Genomic DNA, 15,452 nt, shown 5'->3' with positions numbered 1-15,452 from the left:
CAGAGGGAGCCCCTCAGCACAGCCAGCTATCATCATCTGCCCTGTGGGAGGGCAAATCCAAGATCTGCAAGTTTCCTCCCCGTCCCACCCATCCCAAGAGAAATAAGTTTCAGACTTTTAAGTAAATTTTCCTAATTTTAAAAACACAGGCCTTAGTTCAAGTTTTCTGAAAAACCGTAGGCAGGCTGAATTTGGCCTTCAAGCTGCCAGAGTCTAGATCTATAGTCTGGACTTCAGACTAAGATGACGATAGCTTGAAGGGGTGTTTAGGAGAAATTGATTGATCCTGACCAAATAAATCAACTGTTAAAAGCCAGTTTGGAGAACAGGGAGCAAAAGTGAACTTGAATAAGTATTAGACAATATGATGGAATGACTGTTGAGCATGATAATAGCATTATGCTAAGTCACTTCAGTAGTTTCCGACTCTGTGCAACCCCACAGACGGCAGCCCACCAGGCTCCCCCGTCCCTGGGATTCTCCAGGCAAGAACACTGGAGTGGGCTGCCATTTCCTTCTCCAAAGCATGAAAGTGAAAAGTGAAAGTGAAGTCGCTCAGTCGTGTCCGACTCTTAGCGACCCCATGGGCTGCAGTCCACCAGGCTCCTCCGTCCATGGGATTTTCCAAGCAAGAGTACTGGAGTGGGGTGCCATTGCCTTCTCCGATAATAGCCTTAAAACTATGTTTAAAAAAAGAAAAGCCTTATCTGTTTGAGATATTTAAATACATACATATATGCTTTCCTCTACAGATGAAACAAACAAACAACAACAACAAAAAAAACAGAGAGAGGAAAAAATAGTAGTTAAAATTCAACATATCTGAATATCAAGGGTAAAAAAGAGAAATGAAGAAAAGTGACTTCAAAATTCTGAATTCGAGTAAATAATCAAAAAACATCACCCAAGAAACTATACTGCTAAACTTATTTATTTCCCTCGGGTTCCCCTGGAAAAAGTTGTCTTTATAGCTTAACTTGTTAAACTTATTTTCTAGTATTCACTGACAGCCTACACTTTCCTCTCCACTATCAATCAGAACACAAGAATTCATTTCATGCATCATATGCTCCACTTTAAATAATGTTAATGGGAATTGCACTCTTTAAAATAATACATTTAGCTAGTAGCACTTGTTGAGCAATTTCTGTTTGCAGACTCTGTGCTAAGCCTTTCACTGGTATTAGCATATTTAATCCTCAAGTCAAATGCAGAAGGCAATTACCATTTTAAACTATGATTTAGAGAGGTTAAGTAACTTCTTCCCAGGACAATCAGCAAATAAGTGGCAGACACGGACTTTAAATATGGATTGATACCAAAACCAACCTCCTTAGCATTAACCTAAACTGTCTTCCCGAGGGCATCTTTCATAATTAGCATACAATCAGTTATGAATATCTGGCCTTAAAATAAATCATTTGTCCCGTTAAGTCAGGCAAGCTCACACATACCTTTAACTCCCATTTGGAGATGTCTAGCCCCTTCCTGAATGGTGAACCCTCTCTGGCTGTATTCAGAAAGCAAACCTCCCTTCTATAATGCCTTTGCAACTGACCCACAATGTGTGAAGAGCAAACTAGTATCTTTCTCAAATTCTTAATAATATATTCAGATTGAAAGTGGGACCAATACAGCTTTCCAGATAATTCAAGGCACAACGGACTTTCAGCTCAATTTATCAGAAACTCCAAGAAACGTGAAGCAATTTCTTCCACCATGGAACACACCCAAGGATGGCAACACAGAGTCACAGTGTCTAGGTTTCTGAACCTCTGCCAATCACCACAGCAACCAGCTAATTCCTTGTGATCCAATGTAAAGAAAATCCAGTACTGCACACTGTCAGTGTGCACAACCCACCAGGGTCCATGCACACAGGACTGCAGCCTCGGAGTCACATAGAGCAACAATGGCTGGGATAAGGTTAATATGACATGTTATGCCATCACTTAGCATAATCCAGGTAAACAAATCCCTCATAGGAAACTATCCAAACCTATATTTCCATTTAGGGCATGTCCAGTTTTACATAAGCAAATTTCCCCTCTGACAGCATTTGAAGCAGCGGCACTTTCAGGTATTTCTGAATTAAGTTCCTGAACCCATTAGAATCACATATCGGATAATTTTCTAACTGACCCGCAAGCAATTTCCCATTCTCTTCTCCACTTCACCTCCACCTCCTATCACACAATAAGACTCCTTTTCACACAGTAAGACTCATTTTTCACAAGGATTTTCTACAATTAAGATATCCTCTAAACTCATCCAAACATGCACCATTCTTACACTTAAGAAAAAGTCATACCTTATATCAATGAAGAACTTAAATTCAATTTTAGAAAAGGAGATATAACTGTCCATTGTGAACATTTCTTAGGTTTACATATATGGCTTAAAATAAGCTTCTTAGTTTATCTTTTGGGGACTTCCCAGTGGTAAAGAACCTGCCTGCCAATGTAGGAGATGTAAGAGATGAGGGGTCGATCTCTGGGTCGGGAGCATCCCCTGGAGGAGGGCATGGCAAAAATAAGCTTCTTAGTTTATCTTTTATCTCAACCTAAAAAACCTCACCTGCCCACTCAGCCATAAACTGTAACCCGCCATAGTGCTGTCGCCACTGGTGTGACAGAGGCATTCAGGGACTTGCTATGGAGAAGAAAGACTGGGCTTTTCAGGATTATATACCCTGTGGAAAAATCTCACGCTTATATTTGAGAGACATGAATACATCAACTATTTAATAATAATATGAAGGTTAATTATTTTAATGAAACAGACTCTTCTTCAGTCTTACCTACTCTACAGGAGAAACATCTGCTAAACAGGTAAACATACCTGTTTATTTGATAAATTAGTTAGTCTCCAAAAACAACATCCAGATTAAATGTTTCTGTGATTTTTTTTTACAATCTTACATTTGAAAAGGTAACAACTGTATGTTTTCAAAACTAAGCCACCCTCTTTCCCATCCAATTGTTTTTCTTTGAACTGCTTCCTTCAATTTACATGAAATCCATCTACAGCTGTAGGGAAAAAAGCCAGAAAAAGAGAAAAAGCAAAGGGCACCACCACCTCCTCCAAGTTCTGGGTCTAAGACTGCATCACTTACTAGACATATTCCATTCCAGGGGTGCAAACACATCACTGTGACATTGATTGAACAATACATCAAAGAAAAGTCCAGATCAAATGGCATTCCAAATTTCTACTCCATTCTCAAGGCTTAATAATTACCTCAGGATTTCCCTGGTGGCTCAGTGGTGAAGAATCCATGAACCAATGCAGGGGGCAAGGGTTCAATCCCTGATCCAGGAAGATCCCACATGCCACAGAGCAACTAAGCCCGTGTGCCACAACTACTGAGCCTATGCTCTGGAGCCTGGGAGCCACAACTACTGAGCCCATACGCCACAACTGCTAAAACTCATGGCCCAGAACCCATGCTCTGCAACAAGAGAAGCCACCACCTTGAGACTCACTCACTGCAACTAGAGAAAACCCCACACAGCAACAAAGACCCAGCACAGCCAATAAATAAAATTATATACATTACAATAAAGTGATTTCTGTGAGTAGAAAACACAATGCATTCACACACACAGTGCATACAAAAGCTTTTCTCCCATGAGCTGATTTTCTTTTTATTTACCTTGCTTCTAGTTTACTAAATGCAATCATATTTTAAAGATATTTAATGCCTCAAAAAAGTAGATCTAGGTGATTTGATTAAGTGTTTCAGAACAATTTGGAGAAGCACTTCCAATTCTTAAACAGCACATTTCATTGAAAAAAAAAATTCAACTTCAAAGGAGTTACCAGCATCATTTTTGTAAATCAACAGGATTTAGGACTGAAACAGAGAAATATGGTTATTTTTTAAAACAGTTTTGTGTGCTCACTCATGTCCAATTCTTTGCCACTCCATGGACCATGGAATTTCCCAGGCAAGTATAGTGGGGTGGGTTGCCATTTCCTCCTGCAGGGGATCTTCCCAACCCAGGGATGAAACTCATATCTCCTGCATCTCCTGCACTGGCAGGCGGATTCTTTATCACTGAGCCACCTGTGAAGCCCTCAAAAACAGTTTTCAGTATTTAAATATACTGTGGAATATATGATTCTCCTCAGAAGATGGAAAACAGCTTCATATAAACACCAGATTGTTTTCTCCTCTCACAGTGAAACACTTGGAATATTTTTAAATGTAAATTTAGTTATTCTTGGCCTTACTTACTTACCTCTAACTCAAAAGTTAATTAGAAAAAAAAACAATATCAAAGCCTAAATCCAGCTTCTGACAGAAGAATTAAAATCTTAAAAAAATAATTAAAATCCAATTTTGGATCTATGCTTTCCTTGGCCTAACAAAAATATTGAGTTTCCTTGAGGCCTCTTTCTGATTCCTGAGGCACTTTGTCTCCACTACACATCCTGACATTTAGAATTTCAGAAACATCAAATAAAAGAGCTAGAGAGAGCATACATTACAAAGAAGTCTGGAGAGGAACGGTAACTGGCTGTTAGTGAGTTAAAGGGTTGGAACTTAGATGTAGGTTTCCTGATGCCCAGATGTCTATGGTCTTCCCAATAGGCCAGACTTCATCATAAGTGCCCCTTTGATTTGTTCAGTTTTAATACGCATTATTTTCCATGTAAGCAGCTTAGAATTTCAATGCAGAACTAGACTGAGCCTGATGCACTTTTTGTTTTTCATGGTTTTCTACTTTTCCTCCACATAAGGCAACTCAGAACACTGACTAGACATTCAATTAATACTCATTGAATTAAATTTTCAAATATTAATTGTCACCCACACAGACCCTTTCTCCCAGGTCATCCGGGTGTCCTGGAATTCAATTCGACTTAACCAGAATTTGCTCAACCCAACAGGTTAAGGACTCAATGCCATAAGTGTTCCCATTTCCGATACCCATCACAAGCAGAAGGATCCCAGGTTACCCACAACTTCTGCCTGACTTTGCTACAAATCAGAGGTTCCCAAGACTCCTCTCCTTGGGCTCAGTAATTTGCTAGCATGGCTCACAGGACCAAGGAAAATAGTTGACTTACTACTGCCAATTTATTACAAAAGATATGTGTTAAAGGATACAAAGGAATAGCAAGATGAAGAGATACACAGGGAGAGGTCTATAGGGTCCCAGGGGCGGGAGCTTCTGTCCCTATGTAATCAGGTATACATCACCTTCCTGGCTTGTAGATACATTTGAAGATTCAGAAGCTCTCCAAATGCTATACTTTGGGTATCTCTATAGAGGCTCCATCCCATCAGTTCAGTCAGAGTCACGTCCAACTCTTGCAACCCCATGAATTGCAGCATGCTGGGCCTCCCTGTCCATCACCAACTCCTGGAATTCACTGAAACTCACGTCCATGGAGTCAGTGATGCCATCCAGCCATCTCATCCTCTGTCGTCCCCTTTTCCTCCTGCCCCCAATCCCTCCCAACATCAGAGTCTTTTCCAATGAGTCAACTCTTTGAATGAGGTGGCCAAAGTACTGGAGTTTCAGCTTTAGCATCATTCCTTCCAAAGAACACCCAGAGCTGATCTCCTTTAGAATGGACTGGTTGGATCTCCTTGTAGTCCAAGGGACTCTCAAGAGTTCTCCAACACCACAGTTCAAAAGCATCAATTCTTCAGCGCTCAGCTTTCTTCACAGTCCAACTCTCTCACATCCATACATGACTACTGGAAAAACCATAGCCTTGACTAGACGGATCTTTGTTGGCAAAGTAATGTTTCTGCTTTTTAACATGCCATCTAGGTTGGTCATAATTTTCCTTCCAATGAGTAAGCGTCTTTTAATTTCATGGCTGCAATCATCATCTGCAGTGATTTTGGAGCCCCAAAAAAGTAAAGTCTGACACTGTTTCCACTGTTTCCCCATCTATTTGCCATGAAGTGATGGGACCAGATGCCATGATCTTCATTTTCTGAATGTTGAGCTTTAAGCCAACTTTTTCACTCTCCTCTTTCACTTTCATCAAGAGGCTTTTTAGTTCCTTTTCACTTTCTGCCATAACGGTGGTGTCATCTGCATATATGCAAGGTCAATTATTAACTGGTTTTCAAAACCCTCTCTCTCACCAAAATATGGAGGGGTAGGGCTGAAAGTTCCAAGTTTCTAATCATGCTTTGGTCTTTCTAGTGACCAGCCCCATTCATGAGCCCACCAGGAGTTATCTCATTAGAACAAAAGATGCTCCTATCACCCAGGAAATTCCAAGAGATAGAGGAACTCTGTGTCAGACACTCTTATCACTCAGGAAATTACAAGGGTTTTTAAGAGCTTTGTGTCAGAAACCAGGCTCAAAGACCAAATATTAGCAGGAACAGGGGAGTAGAGACCAAACTAAATGTATATTTTTTATTATCTCACAACTAACTAATATTTTGGCTATCTGATGCAAAGAACCGACTCATTGGAAAAGACCCTGATGCTGGGGAAAATTGAAGGCAGGAGAAGAGGGCGACAGAGGATGAGATGGTTGGATGGCATCACCGACTCAATGAACATGAGTCTGAGCAAACTCCAGGAGATAATGAAGGACAGGGAAGCCTGGGGCACTGCAGTCCATGGGGTTGCAAAGAGTTGGATACAACTTAGCAACTGAACAATAACATTTATCTAAGTATGGACTTTGTGGATTCCAACCCTGGAAAAGAAAGATCTGTCTGGATAAAATAAAATGGTGAGAAGAACTGAGAATTGGGATGGAAGAGTGGAGAAAGAAAAGCTGAGCAAAGACACATAATCTATAAATCCCTAAGGATGTGCCAGGTATGCAGGTCTTTAACTAAAGTCAGAATAGGGCAAGAACTGTGAGTCTCTACTTTGTGTGTTCATTGCTTTGCTTTTGATGGTTTTCCAGTTTGGGGTTTTGTTTTGTTTTGCTCTTGGTTACCTAGTAAAGTCACTGTGTAAAAAATTCCAACCCTGTTTAAACTAAGAAGAAAAGGAGAATTGTCCCTCTCTAGACGTGGCTGACAGGAATTTCAGAGGCTCTGGATGAGCAAGGCACTCTGGTCACAGTTGTGGTGCCAGCTGGAGGCCCCAAAAGACCCAGCAAGGTTAGCGCAGGAGAGCAGGGAAGCAGGGAGCCTTGGAAGACAAGGCACCTCAGAGCTGGCTTAGGCAGGACTGGAAAATCCCATCAGAGGGCTGGTTTGCGATCTGCAGAGAAGCACTGTAGGACTTCCCCAGGGAACTGAACTAGGGAGGTCATTTGAATCTTTCTGCCTGCAAACTGTTAGCCAGATAACTTAAAAAAAAAAAAAGGAAAGAAATTAATTCTATTAATATATTTGCTTTTTTCTTTGGCATGCTAAAACAGCCACTGGTGTTTAATATACTCCTAGACCCAGGAAGAAAGGATTAAATGTTTAAAGAATCAGTTTGAGAATACATTTTAAAAATCTAAAAGTAAATAGCTTCTTTCCTGGCACATTATTGACCAGGGGATTGAAGCAGGAATCAATGCCTGGGGCCAGCAATTTGTTATGTAAGCGAATATTGAAATGTTTCCAGTCAATAACATTTGGGTAACAAAAGATGCATTAATAAGTCTCTGGTTAATAATATGCTAGCCACATATGTAGCACCTATAAGTAATTAGCAACCTAGGCTCTATAAAAGTTGTAGCCTCAAACCAGTAAAACAGACTAGTCTATGACAAAGCCTCACTGATGGGACACTGGCTCCATGTTGGGGCTCTGTGGTCACTGGAACTAAGATGCAGTTTCTGGGGCTTTTTCTGAACAATGTCCCAGAATCAAGAATTCAAGGCTGCCAGGATTCCACGTATTTCTTCCACTTGCTGCTGTGCCTGCAGAGTGACGCTGCATGGTATGATACATATTCAATGTCTCCTTAGTGCCCCTGAATATCTGGTCTGACTGGGGCTGGTGATGAGCAATGAAAATTGTGTATGCTTGCAAGTTCCTTCCTGCCATAAGAATCTTTACCGTATAATGTTCACATCATTAGAAAAGTAGAACCACAGCACTTTAACCAGAGGAAAATCCTGTCACTCTCTCTCTCTGTGGAAGAAATGTTGAAATAGATTAGCAGTAACTAGAAAAATAAATGGAATTCCTTTTAAAAATTTGAGTATGTAACCCTAAAGTAAATGAGCAGATGATCGTTTAATGCATTCAGGATGTCTTATGCATTCAAAATAATAAAAGTAATATTAAAATCAATATAACAAATGAGTTTTAATTATAACTCTATCCCATTTTATAAATTCAATCATGTTTGCTAGAAGAAGCACTTTTCCTGACCATTTAGCCCCCTCATTTTAGCTGTATGTCCTTGAAAATTCTTTCTTGCATTAAAAGTTTTATAGAATGTATTAACAATAATAAGCATGAAATTACAATGTGTTTTCTTCTATTTCTAGTGAAGATTTTGATTATAAAGTAAGGATTGTCTATTCATCATTCATTCAGAATTTTCTCCCTAACTAAATAAAATGTAATTTCAACCTTATACAAACTAAATTTTAGACCAAATTGTTTTGTAGCAGAATATAAACAGTAAACAAAGTATATGTCCACACTAACAAATTAAGCATCTTGGCAAATAATCACATCTTTTTTTAAGAAATAAATTTAAGGCAGGAGATATATTCATATTTCAATCAGAATAAAAAATGATTGTTATTTTCCCAAAACTGCTACAATATACTACTAACATGACCAAGGCCTGAAAAATACTTATCAATCCATCTAGTAACTAAATATGTAAATGCACTCACCTGAATTAGTTTTTTTAAAAGATTTATATTTAAAAACTAAATCAAAATCATTAACAGATGTTGATTTGCCTCTTTTAACACACAGAAGCAAACATGAAATGGAAATTTTTCCCCCAAGTATAAAATAACATACCTCCAGTCTTGGAATTTTGTTTTAAATAAAGTTATCCTGAATGGGAAACATTAAAACTTATTTAAGCTTTGTGTAATTTTATTTTATTATAATCAGTATTTTTTAAAGGAGCACTCTTGTGACACAGTTAAGAGAGTAGTAATAAACTCAGCAGCACCATAACCAAACACAGGTTGCAACATAATAGACTGTAAGATAGTAAGTAGCAAATCAACTATGTTTCAGTTTTTAAAAAGACAGTAAGTAGCATAAAGACAACAAATCATAATACACTATAATTCTACTCCTCTGCATAACTATTTCTTGGCGAATTAAAATCTCAATTGTGAAAATTATTTCTGTTATTTAAGTTTAGTTTAGTGAGGCAAACACTGCAGCAAATGCAAAGAAGTAAAATGTAAAAGGAAATATCCGTCATTTTAAAAGCAGCAATTTCTCAGTTTAGCCTAAATTTTATAGCAATGGTTGAAGAACAATACTTATTGATAAATATGCTAAATATTTCCTTCCAGGAATGAGGCCACAAATTCATAACCAAGTTTCTAGACCAAATTTCTAGAACACACACAAGCTCTAAATAAGAAATATGCATCTCCTTTCCAACCGGACATCAGTGTTTTATTCATTTTGTATCGTAAGCACACTATTTACACCAAAGTACATGTCTAGTTAGCATCGAGCACCAGGTTTAAAAAGATGTAACAGAGAAGCTCTCTGTTTGAGTTCAGAATGCCACAGAAATCACTGGTGAAGTCTAAAATGAAAAACAGCCCTCTCAAATGCCAGAGCCAGCTGCTACTGTCCACAATCCGACTCTTTCCAAGGAGAACAGCAGATCTGCAGAAGACATGGCTTAAGTGGGAACATCGTTTCCTAGGAGTGGGCAAAGGGTTTCTGTACAGGGCCTGAGGAAATAATTTCAAATTTGCAGGCCATACAGCCTCTGTGACAATCACCACTCCACTCTGCCTTATGGCACCAGGGCAGGCACTGATGATACATTAATAAATGAATGTGGCTATGAGCCAGTAAATCTTTATGGACCCTGAATATTGGATTTCATATAACTTTTACATGTCATGATATGTTATTTTTCTTTTGATATTTTTCAGCTTTTTAAAAATATGAAAGCCACCATTAGCTCACTAGCCAGACAAAAGCAAGTAGCTGTTCATAGTTCACTGGATTTGGCCCATGGGCTGTAGTTTGCTACAAGTATCAGCAAAGGAAACCTTTGCTTTCGGCTCTGTCTGTCCCTTTCCCCTCCATTTACACAAATCTACAAATTAGTGCTCTTTAGCAGAGTGGCCCTTTTGCTTCTTTCAGACCTCTGATGCCCAGTTTCTATGTTTTTCCCAGAGGTCCCAAAAGTCCAACAGAACAATGGTCAGGAAAGACATGGAGTGTGGCCTGAAGAAAGGGTAGAAGCCCTCTTCTTTTGCTTTCAGCCATCTGATCTTCTATAAACGACACACCATCCAAATGTTCATTTCACTGTCTATAAGAGGATCATGATATCCAACCACCTGAAAGTATTTTGGAAGGTGTGATTTTACATTGAGAAAGGTAGGTAGAGCAGAAAACGCCACATGTGGAGGAGAGTTGCCAAAAACTTGTTCAGAAACAAGGCCTAGCTTGATGTTTCATGGGTAAGTTCCTTGATCATGATGGTGTGTGGGTCCCGGGAAGAGAAAGTGAATTTAGTTAAAACCCCAGGGAAAGAAACAACTAACAATCCCATTGACTGCATGCCACTTTTCATAATTCTCCAAGGTGGCCTGAAACATAACAAACATTAACTGAGAATCTTCTGTGTTAAAAGAACAGGAAAGGTAGTATGAGGATCATAAAAAAAATAAGACTCAACCCTTAGGCCAAAGAATGCATCATTTACATTTACTCAAATCTATAAACATAAACATCTATCTTACAAAGCAGATATGATTTGTATAAATCAACAGCATTAAGTTAGAAAGAGAACCAAAAAAAAAAAAATAGTAGGAGGAAGAATTTCTTAGGAGCTAGATTTAAATAAAGAACAGAATTTCAAGGAGAACAGACACAAATTTGAGAGACAGGTACACGTACATGTAGAGTTATAGGATCTGTGGATTCTCAATTCCACCAGATGTTACTAAATTTTCTCTTTTCTCCAAAGATGTTGTGCTTCCATTAACAGTTTGAAACTTCATCCTCACAACAGTTGATATGATCACAGTTTATTTTTTAAATGCTTTAGTCAATGTGATGGGTAGAAAAGGATATCTTAATTTCATTTTCATCTCTGGTCCTCTCATTCTCCCGAATTGTTTCATATGTCTATTTTTATATGAACGTAAGGCAGAGGCTGGTCATTCTATGTGGCTGGAACTCAGGACACAGAAAGTACACAGAGGACAAGCATCCCTCTCTTCTTCTGGAGGTTTCTCCAGGACCTTGGTCTTTTCCTCTCCACCCCGTAAATTGCCAGTTTACATCAGCAGATAGGGACAACCTTCCCTTTCCTTCATGAATGTGCCAGGGTAAATTAAAGAGTTTATAAATGAACATGCTTGAAAAATACTGGTCTTGACAGAAACATCTGAAACCACTTCCTCCATTTTTCCCTAAAACTTGGTTTCTGCCCAATTTAGACCATGGATGGTCAAGGTACCTTAGAAAACACACAAAATGTTGATCCAGCTCTGGAGGCCTGATTACAAATCCTTGGCAGGAATACATCCACTGCTTTCTCATCTCACTGAGAAGGCACAAAAAGTGCAGGAAACATAAATTAGGGAATGAATTTGATTTGCTGACACTCATTAGGAGGGTTTTGCCTCGAAAGCTCCCATGGAAATAAAATTTTAAGGCAAAATTCCTATAAGTGATTCTAGGAGAAAATGATTATTTTTAAACAAATCCTTGTTCAGAGTCTCTCCATGTTGAGAACAAAGTGGCAATCAAACAGGAATGAATGCAGTACACAGCAGAACTCTCAGTCAAGAGAACAAAAAGCAGTATTTTCAACTTTGGTTAACACACAGCATCAAAGCTAGGAAAAACTATAGTCCAAAAACTGATTAATGTGATTCAAACAGTACATTCTCTACTACAGTGGAAAAATTGAAAATCACTACAAGTATTTGTTTCCAAAAGAAAGCATTAGTTGTTCAGTCATGGCTCCTCTGTCCCTGGGATTCTCCAGGCAAGAATAATGGAGTTATTATGGGTTGCCACGCCCTTCACCAGGTGATCTTCCTGACCCAGGGATTGAACCCGGACCTCCTGAAATGCAGGCAGATTCTTTACTGTCTGAGCCACCAGGGAAGTTTAGAGTGGCTAACATCATCCCAGTAATACTATAATACCACATGGTCTCGAATACAAATGGATTTGTCTAATCCAGTGGTTCCCAATCCTGGGCAATTGTGTCCCTTGGAAGACATATGATTATTTTTCATTTTGAGACATATATCATATTCACACCTGAAGAAGGGTGCTCTGGTATCCAATAGGTGGAGACGAAGGATGCTGCTAAACATTGTAAAATGCACTGAGTGCTGCTGCTGCTGCTGCTAAGTTGCTTCAGTCATGTCCGACTCCTAGCGACCTCATGGACTGCAGCCTACCAGGCTCCTCCGTCCATGGGATTTTCCAGGCAAGAGTACTGGAATGGGGTGCCATCGCCTTCTCCGAAAATGCACTGAGTAGTCTCCCACAATAAATAGTTATCTGGTTCAAAATGTAAATAAGGCCTGGTCTAATCTATTTCTTCATGGCTAGCTGGGATATATTGGCAAAAATAGGGGGTTAGAGATGATAAGTATTCCTTAAACACCTCCTATTGAGTAAGCTAGACAACACAGAGTTCTGAAGTTTGCTTGATACTGACATAAAGTTTTCAATTAAGCAATTTTCAACTGTAATATTTTAGAGAGAAAATGGAACACAATCCATGATTCTCCCTATGCTATCAAGCACTATACCATCTATATATATTAACTTATCACATCTACTTATACAACAGTTCATAATCAAACTGGCAACTGCTGGCTCCACCTTAAGTCTAAGTCAAAGTCAAAGTCAAATTGAAGTCGCTCAGTCGTGTCCGACTCTTTGCTACTCTCATGGACTGTAGCCTACCAGGCTTCTCCGTCCATGGGATTTTCCAGGCAAGAATACTGGAGGGGGTTGCCGTTTCCTTCTCTAGGGGATCTTCCCGACCCAGGGATTGAACCCAGGTCTCCCGCAATGTGAGCAGACACTTTACCCTCTGAGCCACCGGGGAAGCCAAGTCAATACATTTCTGAATTTATATGATTCTCAATTTCCCATGCCCACTCTCCAAAACCAGTCTTAAATTTCAGCAGTGGGTTTTATGTGGTCACTTTCTGAAAAAAAAGCATTCATATCTGAAATTACCTTCTCTGATGTTACAATCCATTAAAACTTTACAGTCCACCTCCATGAAACTTAAAAGTCAAATTAGGAAAGGAAGATGATTTTGAATGTAAACCTAAACGCAACCACAAAGAGATGCCTTCTATAAAAAGTAAGGAGTGCTGAAAATGAAGTGAAATAAAATATGCAAAGGCTGAAGAGGTCCCTCTAAAAGTAGCAAAACCCTTAGAGGTTATTTTATTTTCCAGTAAGTTTCGTTGGGTGTTTCAACAAAGAAAGTCATTTTCCTGGGAATTATTTTTTATCTCCTTTTCCAAGTTTGCTGAAGGCATTTTCTTGTCTAGATGTTACACTAAAAGATAATTTTAAAGTAATGAAAAAAATTTAGTTAAAACATAAAGGAACCACAAAGGGTTGAGAAACTCATTTTGAAGCCATCGCATATACCTGAGAAAAAGAAAAGTATCCTGTAACCGACAAAAATCTATCCGAATGCTGAAGTTTCTCAAGCTAACAAAGCACGTACTGTTTGTTGTTTGGCAGGAATGTAGAAAGATGGGCAACTTACTCCACTGCAGTTTTCTGAAACACAGATGAAGACAAACGTATTGCTTACATGGACTGATTGGGTTTTACACCAAATGTCAACTTTGGAATATAGACCTAAAACAGAAATTTCTGTCCTTGTGCTTAAGTAAAATTCAAACAGAAAGAGTCCTATTTACTCACCTACCCTAAAAAGACAAAATGATCTTAATTAAAAAAAAAAAAAAAAGCAGTACAGCAGAAGGACATTTAAATGCAAGATCTAATTTCAGAGAGCATTGAGTTAGAGTACAAAAGTGGAAAAGCCCAAGGATATCGATGTGCAGTAAATGGATGCAAAGTATGTTTCCACGAACGTGTGGTGAGATTTTCTTTAATCTTGCTAAATGTAAAAAGTTGTGTTTTAGATGACCTTGACTGGACTATAGACTGCAGTTCCAGCTTCTGAAAACAAGGAACGGCATCAGGCTTAGGGAGAGTGTGCCTAAAGGCAAGAGAAGCGTCCCCTCCAAATCCCCAAGGAAGAAAGCTGCCGCCCGGAGGGAGGTATTGGGTAGCCAAGCCATCTTACTGAAAACAACCAAGGTTTTTGAGCGTTGTTTTTGGCAGGAGGTAGGTGTTACCGGCAGCTTCCTGGGGCGCTGGAAGGAATGTGTCACCATCAATCAGAAAGTACACTGAGCCCCGTGTTTAGGTCACAGAGGGAGTACCGCCTCGTCCAGTAAGGATAAGTCCTGCCAACTCCAGCAAAAAAGGAGAAAGGAAAGTTGCAGGAAAGGTGTTGGCGCCCAGGGACCTCCAAACCCAAAAGGAAACCCCCAACTTGTGTTGAAGAAAACTTCGTGCGCTCTCGGGTTCCGGAGGATTCCAAGAGCCCATGAGGGCGGATGCTCGTACATTCCTCCCGACACCAGCACCGCCCGAGGTCAGTTCTGGGGAAGACCTGGGCGGTGCTGGGAAGAAAGGACAGTCCGCCCCACCCACCTCGGTGGTCCTGGTGGTAGGACAGACTCGTTCCAAATCAACCTCCGCGGACCTGGGAGGGACCGGTCCCCCTCCACCTACTCATCTGGCTGGCCCCATGCGAAGGGCCAGCGGATGAATGAACCGCAAATCCGGCCGAGCCTCGCGGGACAGGGTGGCCCGCGGGAGCGCTCACCTGTGGGGATACTGGAGGGCTTCTCGGAGTCTGCACCGAGGCAGGGATTCCAGGGCTGGAGAACCAGCGCCGCCAGCAGCAGCAGCAGCAGCTGCTGCGTCTTCACAGCGCACCACCCCATCTTCGGCCCCTCGAGGGCCCGCGCGGGCTCCGGCACCCCAGCCGCCCGGCAGCGGCGCACTTCTCGCGAGAGCGGGGACCCCTGGTCCGCCCCGGGTGGAAGACAGCAGGCGGGAGCCGGCGGGCGGAGTATGAGCTGGGGACCGGCGGGGGACAACGCGAGCAGGGCGGAGAGCGACGCGGGAAACCCGGCGATCTGGGTAGCACAGGACGGCGGGCGCCCAAGGCGCCGCGGGCGACTTATAGCCTCCCCGAGGGGGAGGCGACGGGGCGGGCTGCGCCCCGGCTATTGGCCGCCGGCTGACCCGCCGCGCCGCCGCGTGCACC

General features: G+C 40.8%; 1 protein-coding gene across 1 annotated transcript in view; it reads right to left on the bottom strand.

Moving 5' to 3' along the window:
- The window catches only part of PLOD2 (procollagen-lysine, 2-oxoglutarate 5-dioxygenase 2), a 125,185-nt gene extending 109,851 nt beyond the window's left edge, over nucleotides 1-15,334 (bottom strand). The window contains exon 1 of the mRNA XM_010858135.1: nucleotides 15,006-15,334. Coding sequence (XP_010856437.1) covers nucleotides 15,006-15,126 — 121 coding nt within the window. The 5' untranslated portion in view covers nucleotides 15,127-15,334. The remainder of the gene's footprint in view (nucleotides 1-15,005) is intronic.
- Between the last annotated feature and the right edge of the window lie 118 nt (nucleotides 15,335-15,452).

This window comes from Bison bison, unplaced genomic scaffold (genome assembly GCF_000754665.1).
Source record: "Bison bison bison isolate TAMUID 2011002044 unplaced genomic scaffold, Bison_UMD1.0 scf7180017864384, whole genome shotgun sequence".
In the NCBI taxonomy this organism is placed as follows: Eukaryota; Metazoa; Chordata; class Mammalia; order Artiodactyla; family Bovidae; genus Bison; species Bison bison.
Note: the sequence above shows the minus strand (reverse complement) of the source record. Positions and strands in the feature narration are given on the sequence as shown.